At 40.0% G+C, this 19,246-nt stretch overlaps 2 protein-coding genes across 3 annotated transcripts in view; one reads left to right on the top strand and one right to left on the bottom strand.

Annotated features, from left to right (window-relative positions):
- Window positions 1-180: 180 nt before the first annotated feature.
- Window positions 181-9,478, top strand: LOC137967338 (probable actin-related protein 2/3 complex subunit 2). Its single transcript, XM_068813860.1, has 12 exons — window positions 181-340; window positions 430-464; window positions 875-933; window positions 1,847-1,900; window positions 2,330-2,375; window positions 2,901-2,960; window positions 4,252-4,387; window positions 5,122-5,215; window positions 6,283-6,409; window positions 7,140-7,240; window positions 7,855-7,955; window positions 9,203-9,478. The coding sequence occupies exons 1-12, from the start codon at window positions 279-281 to the stop codon at window positions 9,225-9,227; spliced, it is 900 nt and encodes a 299-aa protein (XP_068669961.1). The 5' UTR covers window positions 181-278; the 3' UTR covers window positions 9,228-9,478.
- Window positions 9,479-11,896: 2,418 nt separating this feature from the next.
- The window catches only part of LOC137967850 (uncharacterized), a 17,775-nt gene continuing 10,425 nt past the window's right edge, over window positions 11,897-19,246 (bottom strand). For both annotated transcript variants that reach the window (XM_068814444.1, XM_068814445.1), the window contains exon 6: window positions 11,897-12,820. In XM_068814444.1, the coding sequence (XP_068670545.1) occupies window positions 12,350-12,820 (471 nt within the window). In that variant the 3' untranslated portion in view covers window positions 11,897-12,349. The remainder of the gene's footprint in view (window positions 12,821-19,246) is intronic.

Below are 19,246 nucleotides of genomic sequence, written 5' to 3'. Positions count from 1 at the left end.
CCAATGATTTGTGGCGAGTTAGAATAACATAATTTTCATGCTTTTATGATAAGCAGCGGCTGCAGCGCACCGTTCATGATCGTTTGGCGTTTCACCTAAACGGGAGGAACCCATTTCCTTCTATATTTCCTTGACAGGATATCTGTGGTCCAGCCGGAAACGAAACTCGCTTGGTATCACGTGACTGGAAGGAGTTCCCGGTCGCCATCTTGGATTTTCGATAAAAGATTTTCTGGAAAACGTCTACCTGAAATAGGCTTTTCATTCGTTGATCCAAGATGATTTTGTTAGAAATCAATAACAGGATTATAGAAGAAACACTAAGAGCTAAGTTTGCTGCGTAAGTCATCTTACCTTCGCGTAAATTGTATGTCTTCTACCTGCCGAGCTTGAATTGTTTTCACTGCAGTTAATATTTTCTGTCTTTAGAGAGAAGTTTGAGTCTGTAGATCTGACGATTGCAGGTTTGTGGCTCTTGTTCTAAACCTCTTTGATGTAAAAATAGTGTTGAGACTGTAACATTGCATTTAATCTCTGGTAACCTACTTCATCGTGTCAAAAAGATGGACAGCTGAGGACGTGCTCAAGCTTTTCTTAGCGCTAGCTTTAATTCACTTCTTCATTTACGACTCATTTGTAGTTTCAGGAATACCACAAAGAAGTGTCTGGTTTTGGTCCAGAATTAAACATATTTTCATTTGCATGCAGACTTTTCATCTGTGTATCTCAATATTAAAGTTGTTCTGAAGGGTCAGTCTTAGAGAAAGTGACGGATAGCTAATGAGGGATCGGAAGATAGCATACAGCGAATCCTTAAACAGTTTATTATTTTAAAACGTTTGGTTTAATGATGGAAAGTATTTTCATCTTTCAGACTTTGATGGCGTGCAATTTCATCTTTCTAATCCTGAGAACGAAAAATCAAAATTGATGGTGAGACATATGGACCAGATTGGTTATCTTCTTTTTTGTAGTGTATGCAATGGCTGAAATTAATGTTTTTTTTTCCGAGGGGGGGTGGGGGGGGGGGTTGAAAGTTGAGTTGGTTGGGAAATTCTCATAGGTATGGCAGAATTTTATGTCTCATGGTTCGTAATAGATACCAGGGCAAGTGCATCAGCAGCGCTTAAAAGTTAGGCAGTCAGCTATCTGTATGCGACAGGTCACATTTAACTCCAGACTCAAATTTACAGTGGCGCAGCAAGTTCTAGGAAACTTTTAAGAAGAAACTAGGACTGGGCTTAAAGGCCAACCTTCAAGTGACAGGCTTTTCGACGGTTTACAAAAATTTGGTTTTATCAACGGAGTTGATAATGTAAATTGGCCACCGTACAGAGATTCTAAAAGCTGACGTTTCGAGCGTTAGCCCTTCGTCAGAGCGAATCCGCTCTGACGAAGGGCTAACGCTCGAAACGTCAGCTTTTAGAATCTCTGTACGGTGGCCAATTTACATTATCAACTCCGTTGATAAAACCAAATTTTTGTATACTACTTCCCCACCGACGCAGCACCACAGTTTCTTTAGAAACTACCCCTTCATTCTTTTCGACGGTTTGTTATGGAAATTCACATTGCTTATCGTAGGGATCTAATTGGATGAATTTCAGCTTTGGCGGAATTTTCATGTATGAAAATTGTTCCGCGGCGCCTATGCCTGTTGGTTGAAGTTGGGCCTTAAAACAAGTCTAGTTACGTTAATAAAACAAATAATTTATTAATTATTATTGTTACTAAAATGTCCAGATAACCTTGACGCAGATAACAGTTGTTCCAACTGCTGTATTCCTAAAAGATTTGAGGGCATACAGTTAAAACTCGTGTTTGAGTGGGTATTTTTTTGTTGCAGCTAAGCATTGCCATGAAATTCTTTGCTGATTTGCAGAAATATGGGGCTGATGAAGTAAGTTTGTGAAGTACATGTGTACATGTAGAAGGGATATCTTTGCTGATTGGAAAAGATTGTACATGTACCTGCTTTATTGAAGAGAAAACCTACAAGCCTTGAAGAGATTAGACCCATGATGTTAATTCAGTAAATACCACCTTTACATTGTTTTGTATTTACGTTAATTATACCTACTGCCCTCATTTTGAAACAAATATTCTTTTGAAATTTGTTTTTCATAGCAAGGCTAGAAAGGTTTATTAGCATTAAAACAGAGGACTATTTTATATGGCCCTCATTATAAAAGAGGTCTGTAGTGACAGATGAAAATTTAACGTCTTTTGGACAATTTGCAAAAGAGCTTGCATAGTTACTTCTTAAGTAAATATTTATATATAAGTTTTTTTCAAATATGTAAGGGACAGTAATTTTTTTAAATTTTAGCTGCTCAAGAAGGTTTATGGAGACTTAATGACATCAACAGAACAGGGTACTGTACTGATTTGTAGCCTTTAAGGTGCTCGCAAAGGAGGAAACATTGTTGCAGAAGCGAATGTTTCCCCATTTGTGGCCTGAGGAAACATTTGTTGCAGAAGCAAAAATGTTTCTGAATTTGTTCAGAAATATTTTGCTTCCTTAGCAAATGTTTCCTCGTGTGCGTGCCGAGGAAACATTTCTGGAAACGATGTTTCTTCGTTTGTGGGTGCCTTTACAGTAACAATCCCAGAAGTGTGATCACCCATGAGCAATGCTCCGCTCCTTGTTGGTGTAGACTGTCCAACAAGAAGCCAAGGCTTTTCTTGGTGCCTGGCTCATGCAAAATAAAAATGAAACTAAATAATAATTATTACAAGTTGTCACACTTTTGGGATTCTGTCTAAGGTTGAACTGTCCATTTTTCTTAACAATTAACAGTATTGCCAAAAGGTTTGATGTACATGTAATTTTTGGAAGCCTGCTACATTTACATTTAGGTGATTCTAATTGCATTGCGTGCTATTTTTTTCACATTCAGGTTACGATGTGTCTCTTTTGATTGACTTGGAAAAACTGCCTGCTGATGAAGGCAAAAAAGGTACATGCATGGGGAAGGTTTTTCTCTTCTTCTCTCCAGTAACATTATTAACTTCTTACTAACCGAGCACGAGGGCTGTACTGGGGAATATTTGCCCGAGGTCGTGGCAGTACGGACCAAGCGTAGCAAGGTCCGTACAAAAACGGCCGAGGGCCAATATTCCCCAGTATGGCTCGAGCTAGCTCGGTTAGTAAGTAGTTTATTATATGGCTTTTTAATTACCTTTTGCTTTGTTTTTGCAAGCCCGTGATCGGCCCGTGGGCATTACGGGAGAATAATCCTCTACAATTCAGTCACAATTAGAAAATCAGAGCGCGCGTTATATCGGCTACAAACACAAGCCATATAATAATATTGAATAATGCTCTGACTTGGTGACATGTTTGTCATCCACTCAGAGAGATGATAAACACTCTTGATCAAAACCATTTAAAATCCTAATTGATATTAAAGAATTGAGTTTGAATATTGCATGTGAAATCGCCACTTACTCAATCGTGTTTCTGTGAGATTATCTCCCTTACGAAAAATGTAACAAGAAAGGGCACATTCAACAGAGATATGCATTAAAGTGTAACTTTAAGGTGCTTTCCTTTTGTCAGAACTGGCTGGCCAGACCTGCCAGTTTGCAAAGAAAATGCACTTGCATGATAATCCCTGGGGAAGTATATATCATCCTTGAAGTGGGTTAATTTGAAGGCGTTGTAGACTTAATCCTTCCAAACGTCCGGTCTGGCTGGCCAGTTTTGTCAAATGGAAAGCGTCATCAGTTGTTGTTTTTATTCCTATATTATCTGTCTGAGTGTTAACCCCAGTAAGGGAAATGGGCTCATACAAGGACAGAGAAAAGTGTTGACTCTACAGCTGTACATGTAATTCTCCACCCTATTCGTTTAAACCAAACAACTTTTAAAGCCAAGGATCCAGAGATTTTAAACAACATTGCTTCCATTTTATCAAGTGATAGAATTAGACATTTTTTTAAGTCACAATTTATATTGAATAATCAAATGACCAAAAATGCTTCGGTAGATCACGGCGGGCTGGAACCCAACACCCCAGTTCAATATTAGGGCCTGTTTGCTTAAAACCTCTTGATCCTGAGCTTTGAAACATGTTTGTGTTTCCTGGTGTTGATGTACTAGTCTGGAAGTTTTTAGCTGTCGTTTTGAGTTGTTATACAAAGTAAAACAAATCTGCCATGTAGTGCTTTTTTGTGCTTAGAACTGTGACGGCAAAATCATGAAATTAAGTCATGTAGTATCATCTCAGTTTATTTTGTACTTTGCAGAGGAACTTATTCGGAAACTTGGGATGTTTAAAAGAAACTGCTTTGCTTCAGTTTTTGAAAAGTACTTTGATTACCAGCAGGCAGGATCTGGTGGTGAAACTCATGCTGTTATCAATTACAGGGAAGACGAGTCCATGTAAGTGGTTAAATTTTTTGTTGGGGTTCTTCAAGCTGTGAGAAGTACATCTTATATTACATACAGTCAACTCTCTCTAAGATGGACACCATCGGGACTGGCCTCAGCTGTCCGTCTTAGAGAGGTGTCCGGCTTAGAGAGTCGATGTAGCATGACCCCAGGAAATTTAAGATAATAATGCTGAACCTGTGCACAGTGAATACGCGTCTGTTTAAAGTTTGTTTTAAGTTATTTGCTTGAACGAAACCTACCTGTTTTAGATGACAATACAATTCGGTTGTCACCTCCAAGTTATTTTTTTTGAATGGGACAATGACTGATTTAATTTTAACTTGTACTGTATGTGTTCCAGCGACAAGATAAGAGCTGTCAATTAAACGTCTGGTGTTAAAAAAGAGTCAAGTACAAGAATTTTTGTTCCCTAAATCGTAAATTTGCGGTCACATTCAGCACCTCACAAGTGTCCGTTGTCCATCTTATGGAGGTGTCTGTGTTATAGAGAGTTTGGTTATAGTAAAATGACTAAGAAACGGCCAGGACCAGCACCAGGTGTCCGTCTTATAGAGGTGTCCGTTAAGAGAGAGTTGACTGTATATCATAAACATTAACAATGATCTACTGAAACTCAGAGAAAATTCTGAGTTCCATTTGGAAGAGTTCAATACTCTATTTCATTAGCAAATGTGTTTCATAATTATGTACTTATGGATAGTTATTTTTGAAAAATATGACAGGTATGTTCAAGCCCAGGATGACCGCGTAACAGTAATTTTCAGCACTGTGTTCAAAGATGATGATGATGTGATCATTGGGAAAGTTTTCATGCAGGTTGAGTATCATGTTATGTATCATATGGAAGATTTAAAACAGAAATAACAATAGACTGCACCCCACCACTGTGGCCTGGGTTCAAATTCTGGAGAACTTTAAGGGTTTCCTCCCCTACCGAAAACCACCAAGCTGTACAAAATGTAGTTATATCAGAATCTTATTTCGAAGAATTGCAAAATTCTGAAATTGAGATAAGATTTTTGATACAATAATATTTCCAAAAGTTAAGAATGGACTTTATTAGTTTTGACCAGGTTGCAGCGGTGCTCTAAGGTCATGCATGGACTGCATAGCAGCTGTCAGATGGGACTTGTAGTTGCTTTTCAGTACACCTTGCTAAGCTGTGTCACTCACTTGTGAGGAGTATAAGCAGATAGCAACATGTATGAATGTCTATCGAAAAGATTGTTTTCCTGCTGTGGAAGCATAACCAGAGAAACTCAGAGATCTCAATATTGAAACAGAAAAGGGGCAAAAGTTTACAATCTTATCACGTGACTAATAACGAAATCGTGGGAGGCGCGGTGGCCAAATGGTCAGTGTGCTCGACTCCGTATTGAGTGGTCCGGTTTTGGGTCCTGGCCGGGGACATTGTGTTGTGTTCTTGGGCAAGACACTTTACTCTCACGGTGCCTCTCTCCACCCAGGTGTATAAATGGGTACGGGCCAAAATGCTGGGGGTAACCCTGCAATGGACTGGCATCCCATCCAGGGGGGAGGAGAAATACTCCTAGTCGCTTCATGCTACAGAAACCGGAGATAAGCGCCGGCCTGTTGGGCCCTCTAGGCTCTTAGCGGACTTTAATAAGGAAATCAACCACTCGACTGATGAAGACATTGTGATAACGACAAAATAATTCTGTTTGAATCTTGAGTCAAAGTGTTTTGGATCAAGCCATGAAACTGATGTATGTAGTTTGATGATGATTATTAACCCATTCGTACCTCAAACGCCCTAGGAAGCCTCCATTGACGAGTAGAATTGTCCGGCGTTAGACAGAGTAAAATCTATTAAGTGTCACTCTCAGGGGTCAATGGGTTAATATTGTTGTTATTACTATTAGGAATTCAAGGAGGGTCGCCGTGCTAGTCAGAATGCACCACAAGTTCTGTTCAGTCACAAGGAACCTCCTACTGAACTTCAAGGAACTGATGCCAGAACAGGCGAAAACATTGGCTACATTACATTTGGTGGGTGCAACATTTTGATTTTTGGGGAGAAAAAAAAATTGGAAACTACGGTAGTACCCCCATACTAATTTTGCATTTTGGTTGAGATGACTATTTAAGTGGGCCTACTCATGCAGTTACCATGTTGATGAGGACAAGAGTAGCAGCCCAAAGATTAAATATTTAAATAATTATTTGTTCTTGTGGTGTGTGTGAACACAGAACCATCAAGGGCATTTGGTAATGAATGAGTTTATATAGTGCATTTTCTATTGACATATTCAAATGTGCTTTACAAGCAAGTGATCTATGGGTGAGATCGGACATCAGCATATACATGTATAGGCGCCGCTGGCAGTCACTATCAGTCCATTAGCAATCTCACCTAGCACATGAATGAATGAAATGAGGCCTGACCATGACACCAGGAACTCCAGGCCTCCATGCCAGTTCAATATATTATTCAATTTATTATACAATAACTATTATATATTGTATAATAATATTATACAATACATGTAATTACATGTATTTAATCATTATAACAGCAATTCAGATTTTTTATTTCTTACATGACATGTAGCATTCACCTGCAGCAAGTGAAAGTTAAAGCCAGACCTAGTCTGTACTCATGCAAGCTGGAACTAGATTAGCAGTAGCAATATGCTAGTACATGCATGTGTATTTGGGAGTAATATTACAGGTAAAGTTTGACTGCTTTAGTGACCTATGCCTTTTGTTGTTTTTCCAGTCTTGGAACCTCGTCACACTAAACCTGGGGCTCGGGACAGCACCATTGATTTGATCCACACCTTCCGAAATTACCTTCATTATCACATCAAATGTTCTAAGGTATGAGGTAAAAGGTAACATCTGCTATGAGCCTAGAAGGCCCATCAGGCTGGCGCTTATCTCCGGTTTCTGTAGCATGAAGCGACTAGGAGTATTTCTACTCCCCCCTGGATGGGATGCTAGTCCATCACAGGGTTACCCCCAGCATTAGATTCGCCGGTACCCATTTATACACCTGGGTGGAGAGAAGCACCGTGAGAGTAAAGTGTCTTGCCCAAAAACACAACACAATGTCCCCGTCCAGGAACCAAACCCGGACCACGCGATGCGCAGTCGAGCACACTAACCATGAGGCCATCTAAGGTATGAAGCATGGAACAAAATAAATCAAACAAAAATGTTGGTTTTGGATGAGAAGAAAAAACCACCAGTACCTAGAGAAAAACTTTTCGGTGGAAGGTAGGGAACCAATAGACTCGATCCATTCCTGGCACCTTGACCAGGAATGGATCTGGAGCCACATTGTGTGAGGGTTAGTGCTGTCACCTCTGTGCCAACCCTTTCCAGGTGATCCTATTTCCTTTCTAGCAGTCTGACTATGCCCAAGGGTGGTAACTGCCTCTTTACTCTCAAGTAAAGTTTAGAAAACTGACGATTTTTGATCGTGTTTGTAGGCATATCTTCACTCCAGAATGAGGGCGCGCACAGCAGAATTTATCAAAGTTCTTAACAGGGCTCGACCAGAACCCAAGACCACCGAGAAGAAGACAATCACGTAAGTGAATCTTGCGATCTTGTGCTTAAGCCAGAATATGGCTGATACGACAGAGCATTCCAGGTGCATTAGGTAGGATCTGTCATCCATAGCGCTGCTTGAATCTGGCAGACTTCACAGTTTAATAGAGCTTATTTGCTCATGTGACCAGCAGCCATGTTTTTGTAAGCAAACCCAAAAGAAGACGTTTTCATATGAATAATTAACAATTATTCCATGAAGGTGCGTTGGATATGAGTTTGCTATAACCAGTTTCATATCCAACAAGCCAAATGGAATAATAATTATTGTTATAAAATTCCTTAAACTCCAAAAGTTTGGAAGTACGAAATATGAGCGAAAAAAGCGAGAAAATCCAAGCGACATAAAAAAAACTTGATGAAGAGGCAATGCTGTGTAATACCTTGTGGTCAGACAGACCAGGCTCATCACAAAAACACTTCTTGCCTTTTCGCGTATTTCTAAATGTCGGAATTGATCCAAACTTTCCAGTAAAATGGTTTTTTTTCCTATATTCAGAGAGAAATTTCGCTTTCCCGCGAAAAAAAAAATTAGCTTAGCACAATCATTTGTCATATAAGGTCAAACTAAGGTATATGAGCTGATAGCCGAGATTGAGTGAACCAAGCAGAGCACGAGAAATGCATTAACTGAAGTTGAGAATTTAAAAATGTTTGTTAGTCTCTGTTCGAGCAAAAATGATGGCTGCGATATCGTGAGGTTTCTTTTATTTTAAGTGTCAATGTTGCTTTCAACCATTGATAACCAAAACTATTGATGACTATGAGGCACTTTGAGTAAGTTACATGAACGTGTTTGCCTGTTTTCCAGGGTTCACTTTCCACCTCCAATCGCAGTGGTGATTAAAACTGGAATTTCACTGTGTAACGCCATTTTGTGAAACTGATCTCGCTCTGTCTTGTCATGCAATGCTGTGTAAGCCAATCAGAAACCAGCTAAGGCTATGGAAACAACATTTTGAGACCAGTTTCAACAAGCCCAAACGAGTTTCGACCTTTTATGTTACACAGTGCGACACCTGGTGAAACTTTTTTGCAGCGCCATTGCACATAAGTTTCAGCTAAAATTTTCAACATGTAACAGTGGCTTTAGTTTAGTTTTCCCTCGAGTCCTGATGTTTCCCTTGGCAATCAGCAATGTCGGGAAATGAAACTAACTGTTTCCTTCGGGACCATTCATAAGTGTATAATGATTCTCTAAAAGCATTGTATCTTTTTTTTTTGCAGGGGCAAGACCTTTGTGCGCCAGTGAATCTGACTTCTGAGTTACAAAATTCATGTTGATTAAAATCTGGAACGATCGTTGTTCTCTAGCTGGTTCACAAGCTAGAAGTTGATTTAAAGGCAAACGATTTAAAAGATGAGTTTTATGTAATATTTTTGGTATCATGCACACTTTGTAAATTCAAGGTTCCAACTTTCTGTTCAAGGAATGTTTCCATTTATAGCAATAGCTAGTGTAAATGCATTGAATTTCTGGAATAATAAAAACTTCTAAACGCCTTCTTTGTCTGAGTGATCTTGGGCGACATCTCTACTTTCTAGGTTAACTCACAGTTTGTTACATCTCATCTCACTGGGTCACTAAAAGGATAACTTTGTGCCTCAGTAGGATCAGGCGTTTCATGAGGCACCAGGCACCGGGCAAATTGGCGGGCTGTAAACATAGTTTTACCCGCCTACCGTGAACACATCAAGGTAACGTTTTTGTGATGAATAAGTTAAGGTGCCTTTTTACAGTTTTCCGAAGAAAAATATCAAGATTTTGAATTCTGTGTAATTAAAGCAACAGGATGTCTCTTCTGAAGTGTTAGTCATTGCAATTGATGTAAAATGTAATTCTACCAAACAATTAAATGCAAATCAGGGGAAAATGCGAAATATAGCGACTGAGCTCTTGAAGGGGTGACTGGAAACTAGACATTTCAAAGGCCTTTTTCTCAAAACCTAGCCGTATGACCAGGGTTAAATTTTGGGAATTAGTAAACAATATGAAGACGAAACTGTCAACTTTTTTTTAGAAAGATCTATCAGACAGTGTTTCTCAGTTGTTATCAAAATAGACAAAAATCGACCTTTTTGCCATGTGCCAAAAACCTGTCAGACGGATTTAACTATTTATTTCTATACATGATAATTTTTTTTTGCTGAGGAAATCCTGAAATTTTAAGGTGGGGTCGTACGGCTAAGTTTTGAGAAAAGTCCTTTGAAATGTTTAGTTACCAGTCCCCTCTCCAGGAGCTTGGTCACGATATTTATCATTTTCCCCTGATTCGCATTTATTTGTTTTGTAAAAATTACATTTTACATCATTTGCAGTGACTAGCACTTCAGAAGAGACATGTTGTTGCCTTAATTTGACATAATTCAAAATCGTGATGTTTTTCGTTGGAAACTGTAGTAAGCCACCTTAAACCCAAACGCATTTGCCCACTTGTGAAAAGTAATTGCCTTGCCGCATTGTTGAAACCCCTGTAGCATAATTATTCCCATCATTTTCTAATTGATTAACGAACAGCATCGAAGGATGGAATTACTTTACAGAACAAGAACAACTTCATTGCTTTATTTGTACCTATATAATTATACCTTACAAATACAGGCGAAGATCTCGGTCATCAATATAGATCCTATACAAATTATGTCATGGGGAGACCATGTTGATGTTCTGAAGAAGTGCACCCTCCCCTGTTATCCCATTATGCCAACATTATCTGTTTACCTTAAAAAAATTAAAAAAAAAAAAACCTTGACATTGCCGTTAGCTTTTCAAGGGGGTGGGTGTACAGGCTCTATTTAAATTTATGGGTGCAGGGATGGCGCAGTGGTGAGAGCGCTCCCCTCCCGCCAATGTGGCCTACTTGTGACACTGAGTCTGAGAATCGAACCCGGGTCAAGTTCTCTACATCTACATCTACATCTACATGTTCCAGCACCCGGCAAAGTCCCTTTTTGACTTGTGGCTGTTTGTGCTTAGGTGGCCTCATACACCACAAGCCTTTTTAGAGACATCACCGCCAAGCCGGCCACTTTTGCTGGAGAGAACAGGACAGCCACAACACTGGGGACTTATCCCCTACTCTTCTCTACTCTGCACTGCGAAGTTTTCCTCCGGGTACTCCGGTTTTCTCCGCTCCTCAAAAACCATAAATGGATTTGCTTTGATTGTTAGAGCGGTTTTCAATTGAGTTTCGAAAGTGATTAGAGAATTACTTTGGTTTTGCATTACTTCACTCAGTAATTGGTTCAAAGTTCTCGCGCCACTTTTTCAACCAATCAGAAATGAAATCAAAACCAATCGTGGCTTGCGTGTGCACATTTTCCCGCGCTTACGTGTAATTACTTCGAGTTTTAATTGGTTTACTAAATTGTCTCCGTCCGTTTTGATTTGCCAAATTAATCACTTTGGTTTTGGTTTTACGACACTCATTTGAAAACCGCTTTAATTTCAGTTTAGAGATCCCCAATTAGTGCTCCAGCGATAGAACTACTAGACGCTGAAATAAAGTTCCTTTCCTTTTAGGGGTATATCGAATTACAGTCTGGATGCAATAAATGTATACATGGAGTGCGGGTTATGGGCGAAGGAGAGAAGTGATCCTCTCACTTATCAGGCTAATTTAAACAATTCTCTCTTATGGACACTCAGTTAGGAGCAATTGACCTTCTCCCAACTGCGTGTCTTCATAGCTCAGTTGGTATAGCCTGTTGTGTATTAGGGTTCGAAATACTACTATAGAGTACACAGTGAGTCAGGCCAAGTGCTTTACACAATCGCTTTATTACAACTGAATCAAGTATCTATATGTACAATGATATCTTCACAATAATCACATAACTGCGGCAAAGAGTGTGCTCACCAATGACTACCGGTTACTTGACAGCTAAGACATAGCTTATAATAGGAATAAACACTACACTTCCAGGCTCCCAGATAGTAAGGAAAGAGAAAAAAACTGCGTGCAAAAAATGAGTGGGGGCTTGGGTCGAGGCGAGGCGGGGTGAGGCCTCGCCTCGAGCCAAGCCCCCATTCGCTTTTCCCACGCAGTTGTTTTCGTTTTCCCGACTATTTGGGAGCCTGGAAAAGGCTAACTTGGTAGAGCTTTGCTCTAGCCTTCCATGTAGTCGTTTTTGTGCTAGCATTCACCCGGGCATCGAAGAGGTTGTGGGTTTGAATCAAGTTGAAGCCGCCTGAATTTTTTCAGGTGTAAGAGAAAATTGCTAAAGTTGCTTAGATAAGTGCGAAAATTACAGTCTGTAGTGTAAAGGCCCCAAGTGCAAGGGATTAAAGTAACGATGTCTATGCGTTTTTACACGAACCATTGAAGCCTCGAGGCACTACCTTTCGTCTCAGAGTACATCAACATTTGGTAACTACTTAACAAAGATATATCCCATGGTCGCAGTACCGTGTTCTCCACATGTTTTACCAGATAAGAGGCCAAAACCCATCAAGGAATCACAACTTGAGCAATCCTTCTCATTGTTCCCCAAAATCCCGATTCTAACCTTGTGACCAGCACAAGGAGCGTTAAACCCCTCTCGATTGCAATTAGGCTGCAAAGAAAGACTACCCAGCATCAAAGATACCCATTTGCTGCGTGTCACAGAGGTAGAGCGGAAAGTTCCGTCTGCAATCAGCGAATGTAAGGAGTCTGCCTTTTCACTGATGACAATAAACCTGACTTCCTCTTTTCCCTTTCTCATGCCGAGACAGATCTCGGAGAAAGCTGTGGTCCAGTAAGTCGGTAACTTGGTTTCTTGGTCGTCAAACCCCGTCAAGCCTCCTGATGGTTTGTAGGAGAGTTTGTTCGACCAAAGAGCAGACTGGAACCTAAAGGTGGACTGAAAAAAACCCCTGTTAAATCAGCGTCTGTGAAAATAAGCTCCGTATAATTTGTTTCGACAACATGTTAAAAAAGTCAATTTCATTTTAACAGAAATCCTATTTCAAGGTAAACTACGTGAAATCTTATCGCTGTTATACGAAATTCTATCCCGAACAAAGGGAAACTACGAGGTTCTATGAATTCTTCTACATGAAAACTGTTTCGAAAAAAACGCAAACTAGGAATAAATTTTTTATCATGTAATACTGTGTGCAGATATTCGCGACATTCAGCAATTGTTCTTTTCAAAACGGCAGTTTTTTCTGCGGGTGGCGGGTAACAGGTAACGGGTTACAGGTAACAGGTTACGGATAACAGGTAACGGGTAACGGGTAACTGGTAACAGGAAACAGGAAACAGGTGGCGGGTGACGGGTGACGGGTGACGGGTGACGGGTGACGGGTGACGGGTGACGGGTGACGGGTGACGGGTAACAGGTGACAAGCTCTGCCGGCATAATGGTGGGTATCGGGTTTTGCGATTCCTTGTTTTACTGAAAGCACCCAGGCGTTGAAAAGTCTGAAGAAAAACGATTCTTCAGATAACAAGCACAGTAATATATTTTCCCCAGGACCATCCGCAAACAAAGCCTTAGACCAGATAAGAAATGGGAGACTCAGCCCAAGGCGGTCAGGAGCGGGGAGCTCCTGGTAGAGTGCTTGTTCATCGCTGCTGGAAGGATGGGGGCGAAAAGGAGTATTCGTAACACCGAAAAGACTGGACGAACTATCGCGATAAGGGAGTGGACTTATATAAGAGCCCCACACCATTGAGACACGTGACCCATTACCACGGACTGCACGCGGTATGTTACGGTTACGTAATCAGCGTTCTAAGGCTATTTTGTGCGGAGCCCCGAGAGAGAATAGGGATTAAGGAGACTTTCTGAATCGTTCAATTCTTCAAACCTTCGATACTAACATATTCCTTTAGAAAAACAAGTTCTCACAAGGAAACCTAGCACAGTACTCCCCAAAACGAATGACCTTAAATCACAGCAAATAACCTTTATACCAGAGATTATCAAGGTAAGAGAGTGAATCCCCCAAATAGGCCCTCTAACTAAGGTACTCCATCTGTGTGATTATTAAAAGATAATAATTATTTTTTCAAAGTGACTATTCGTACGGGACCCGTACACCGACCTATCTTTGCTATTCACACGGAAGTCTTCTTAGAATGATTATTACAGGTTCAGTGACATACAATAACATTCAATAATATTCAATAACATACAATAACATTCATTATTATATGGCTCTGTCTCCCGAGGACTGGGAACTACAAAATTCACGAATTTGATTGGCTAAAATCGATATTGACCGCGGTTTAGATTTTCCCATTTAGACCGGCATCTAGACCGGTAATGTTTTGCGGTGAAAAGATGCAAACTAAAATGCAAAAATATTGAGTGTTTTCTTCTACCAATATTTATGGAAGTGCCAAACAGTATGATGATAAAACAGAGGATGACGAGCAAACTTTGACAGAATTAAGTTCAGCTCATCGCCACTCATCGCCGTTCGCAACCAAAATGTCAGTTAGTACAAACCAGTTACGAATTAAATTGTTCTTGTTTGCCATACAATAAACATCTTATTAACCGAGCTTAGTCAGTCTGTATGGGAGAATCTTGACCTCGGTCGTGTGTGCAGACCTCACTGCATTCGGTCTGTACTCACGACCTCGGTCAAGATTCTCCCATACAGACCTCCTGCTCGGTTAATAAGAGCTAAATATTAAACATACAATAACATACAATAAAATCAAGTTCAGCTGTCAAACAACGGCATTGGTGCCTGTTTAATTTCACGAAATACCTCCTTCGTTCGATGTCACCGGCCATCTGACCTGGCCTGTGTTTCTCGCATTTAAGTCTAAGTAAGAGTCCATCACCCTGAATGGACTCTTAGTCTAAGCACCGATTTTGAAACGGTTAGCTTTTAATAACTGCGTGACTATATCGTTCAAGGTTTATAGGGTTAGAACCTGCGACACTCCAAACTCGTTCCCAGGCGACAAGGAAGGAAAAGAAAGAGAGAGAGCTTGGGAACGAGGTTTGAGAAGACTCCCGTATGAAGAGCAACAAGACGCTCTAAAAACGAGATGCTTCCGTGAAGCATACACTGGGTTGCCTGTGGTACGTGTTACAGAAAATCAGAAGGCACTGAATTGTGTGGTATTGAACTACAGCATTCCGGTCTCTGAAGAATAACAAATAAAAGAGGAGCGAGAAACATTGGCTTCTGGGCTGACATGTTGATAATTTTCGAGTTCCCTCACAACTTCTTTTCACCACAAGTTTATGCGTGCCCCCTGAGCATCTGACATCTTTGTAATACCAAAGTTCACTAAAGTTATCCCTGTTCAGCGGGGTTAGTGTTTGGATGAGAGACCAAAACAAATATACGCCTCACGAAACAGAAGCATCGGACCGAAAATACTATGAACGCTAACAAATGCGAACTCAGCACGGTACATATTTTGTTAGCTTGCTTTATGCAAAACAGGAACATCATTCTAAAAGCTTATTCTACGCAAAAAAGTAGGTTTTGGAGGTAATTTTGAGAGTGGAAATTAAGGTTACGCGGCAGACGGCAAATACAAACTCACGATTTAATTCAGTTAACACACCAGAAGACCTCATTTTGACAAGAAAATGCTTTACTATTGCCATAAAAGACTATCCAGTTAAGCTCGCATATCATAAAACATGATGAATTCATAAAGGCCACCTAACAATTTTTTGAAACAAACAACATATTTGCTATTAGGGGCAAAAACACCTTCTATTTCATTACGTGCGTGAAGAGAAGAAACTCAATCGTGTCAAATATGCGCAATATTGCAACAAACTAAATTTCAGGATCAAACCGTTTCCATGAAAAACCCTTACCTTGAATAATGAAGCACAAAACACGCGACAAGCTTTCTTTCAAATAATTATTGGCTGTTACATTTCCAATTATTTTTTTTACCTGAAGACTGTACAGAGTTGATCACAGATCCACCAGGGGCACCCAACGAATCTGTTCCTCACATTATCTGTTCCCCAGAGGAATCTTGCTGGCTGGCAAAAATACTGGTGTTTCGATGAGCTGGCTGGGAAATTTTGTTATTGACTGAGGTTTTGCCTGGGAATTACTGACTTTTTCTAGCATTTCAACCCAAGCTGGCTGTAGAAACTTTGAAGACTGAGGACGACTAAAAAAAAAAAAAAAAGAAAGAAAAAAAAAGAACCCCTTCCCTCTCCCAGAGAATAGTCACAAACATACGACGGCTGGTCAGAGTGATTGCGCTTGCGGAAAAAACCTGTTTTGTCCCGGTTTTGTCGCTTTTGTTCGGTCGTTTTGGATCGAGGGATTTGAAAGCGCGCGGAATTCTTGGCTGGGAAATAAATTTGATCAGCTGGCTGGGAAACCAACGAATTTTATCTAGCTGGCTGGGAAATTTCTTGTTTGTCTTGCTGGGAAAAAGGAACAGATAATGTTTTCCCAGCAACACTGAAAAACACCTGAAAATGCCTTAATAACATTTATTTTCATTAACTGGGGTATAATAATACATTTTACAACAAATTGGTCGTTGGGTGCCCCTGATCCACGTAAGGTGTTCGATTCGTTCAATCGTTCTCTGTCTTTGTTGAACCCATAAATTACCAGAGAATTTTCCATTTGGTTTCAGCGTTCTACATAACCGTCACACTTGGTTAAATATTATTTTAGAAATACAGCTCACTTTTATTTCGGCTCGACGGGCGATAGATTGTTGTCAAAGCCCATTACTCGTCGCTTTTGAGATTCCTGCCTAGTTTATCCAACTGACTTTCCATTATTGAGCTTCATAAGGGTATATTTTATTCAAAGATCCACTAAAACGCCATTTGCGTTACATGACTTTCGACGCCATTGCAGGCTAAGTTAATGATTCTCCTGTGTCCACCAGAGAAATCTGCAAATTTCCACTACCCTCTCGATCCTAAGAAAATACGCGCAGAGGGCTCTACGCACAAAGACACCACTTACCAGGGGAGTGACCGGCAAGACTTTTACCGATACGGAAAAAAAAACTAAAAAAAATAATCTACCCATTTTCCGTTTGGGATTGCCGTACGGCAACCCAGTAAAAAGCGTACACTGGGTTGCCTGTGGTACGTGTTACACAAAAACAGAAGGCACTGCAGAATAGACCATATTCGTATTCTCAGTATTGGACTGGAACTAGCTTGCAATGGAGGCTAATGCGGGGAAATATATTAAAAAGTATTTGCATTTGAAAAGAATTCCCCGCATTAGCCTCCATTGCAAGCTAGTTCCAGTCCTTTACTGAGAATACGAATATGGTCAATTGGGTTGTATTGAACTCCAGGGTTCCAGTTAATTTTTTCAAGTGGGGGTTCATTAAGACCATTTGAGGGTCACCCACATATCACGCAAGCAGAGGCCCTTTGGCTAACACGTTCACACCTTTAATTATTTTTTAATATCCTGTCCCATTTTGAGGTCTTTTAGTTTTTTAAGCTTTGGTAATAAATTCAGTTTAAAGATAACAAACACGCTCTTGAGTAAAAGTGCACGTGATCACCTTGTGTCAACTGAATGAACTACGGGAAAGAATGTTAATCGTTCGTTGTTTTCAGAGTAAAACAACGTACTTTTTAGCCAAGAAACTTCCGTCTTTGGTTTTTTTAAGTTTGGTTGTAATATTTAACTGAATATTTACATTTCATTTGTCGGGTCAGGAAGCCTTCTTTGTTGGGTTCCAGAGAAACGTATCTATTGTGACTTCGGGGTGAACTATTTACTCAATCGCGAGGTTGAGCGGCCATGTAATTGAAAATCTGAACATCTGGTTTACCTCGGTGTAAAAACCTGTGAAAATTTTTCTTTGTTTTGTTAGCTCGTGGTAGGGTTACGTTATTGTTTGATGTTTTTTTGGCTCTTCTGTTTTCCTTTGTGTTACGTCATCTGCGAGTTTCACACGTGTTTACACCGAGGATGAGCCGAACATCTATGAGATTCAAAACAGACTTGCGAATTATCGCAAATCACAATGCTGACAAGCACAAAAGCAGAAGAAATGGTTAATAAATATGAAGTTTGTTACTATCTGAATGTTTTTGTGTTGTCACGCAAATGATGTAATTTCATGACACTCAAAATTCGCAAAAAGCGTGAGTTTCATGTAAACAATCTTCGCACTAGAAAGTGGTAGCAATAAATTGGATTAACCAGGAAGTTAAAGAAATATTGTTGCCTTACCAAACAAACTTCATTTTACACTACAATGACAAAATCATTTGTCAGAGAATTTCCGTCTCCTAGCGTATCACATTTTAACGCGCGTATGCAAATTTGTAAACTCATTTTCACCGCGTCCTGATTCCCGCGAAATTTTTCTTCTTTCAAATATCAACAAAAATATTATTTCTCGTCAAGCGTTCCATCTTTTATGTTCAAATAACCCCTAAAAATAAAGATTTTTTAACGATCTATCCGTATTCCGTAGATATTTTTTCATAATTTAATATTCTGTCAAAATATGTCAAAACACAAAAATAGCAACGCACGCAACAAATTTAGTCGCATTTACCGCTTCGTCGAATTTCCATGCTTAACACAGGAACTTTTAGTTATTGTGAAAATATTTCTCTATTCGTTAGCAATCACCCTTTCAGAGAAATCGACCGGTCTGCGAATATTTTATGAGTTTTCCTCAATGGGATGTCAAAAGGCCAAGTGGATGTTATGCATAATCGGGCGATCAAGTTACGCGCGTGACCTGTTATAAATATTTTTTCACAAAATGTTCCCGAATCGTCAAGTATCACCACAGAAGACAAGAACATCATTCTAAGACACGAAAATGCTTTACTATTGCCATAAAAACTATCCAGTTAAGCTCGCATATTACAAAACATGATGAATTCATAAAGGCCACCTTTTCCAGCGAAATATTTTTTGAAACAAACAACATATATCATATATCATATATCTTTATTTACCCTCGGATTTTTAGAGTAGCTTGGTGTAGCTAATTTCTCCGAGCATTTACCCCCCCAACCATGATACACCATAGAAGACAGACCACAACACCGGGCACTACATGCCCTACTCTTTGCGACAAGTGTGCGGGTTCTTTTACGTCCCACAGGATTATGAACATTGAAGGGTTGTGAGACGCGACCTCCGGCTTATCGTCCTTATCCGAGAAGACTAGAGAGTCTAACCATTTGCAGATGTAATTATAAAGGCAGCACTTTCTCCTCAGTTATTTAAAGACCCTGAGTGTTGGTCCGGCCGGAGGTGAACTCTCGACCTCCCGCTTGACAGCCTTGTGCTCAACCAACTGAGCCACCGGTGCGCGGTTTTGCTATATTAGA

This window comes from Montipora foliosa, chromosome 8 (genome assembly GCF_036669935.1).
Source record: "Montipora foliosa isolate CH-2021 chromosome 8, ASM3666993v2, whole genome shotgun sequence".
Classification (NCBI taxonomy): Eukaryota; Metazoa; Cnidaria; class Anthozoa; order Scleractinia; family Acroporidae; genus Montipora; species Montipora foliosa.
This window is presented reverse-complemented; position numbering and strand designations above follow the sequence as displayed.

Bases quoted from the DNA above. Each gene is read 5' to 3' on its own strand.
- LOC137967338 (XM_068813860.1), top strand. From the start codon at position 279: ATGATTTTGTTAGAAATCAATAACAGGATTATAGAAGAAACACTAAGA. The intron at 5,216-6,282 runs GTTGAGTATCAT...TATTACTATTAG, and splicing joins TTGGGAAAGTTTTCATGCAG to GAATTCAAGGAGGGTCGCCG. The intron at 7,241-7,854 runs GTATGAGGTAAA...TCGTGTTTGTAG, and splicing joins ATCACATCAAATGTTCTAAG to GCATATCTTCACTCCAGAAT.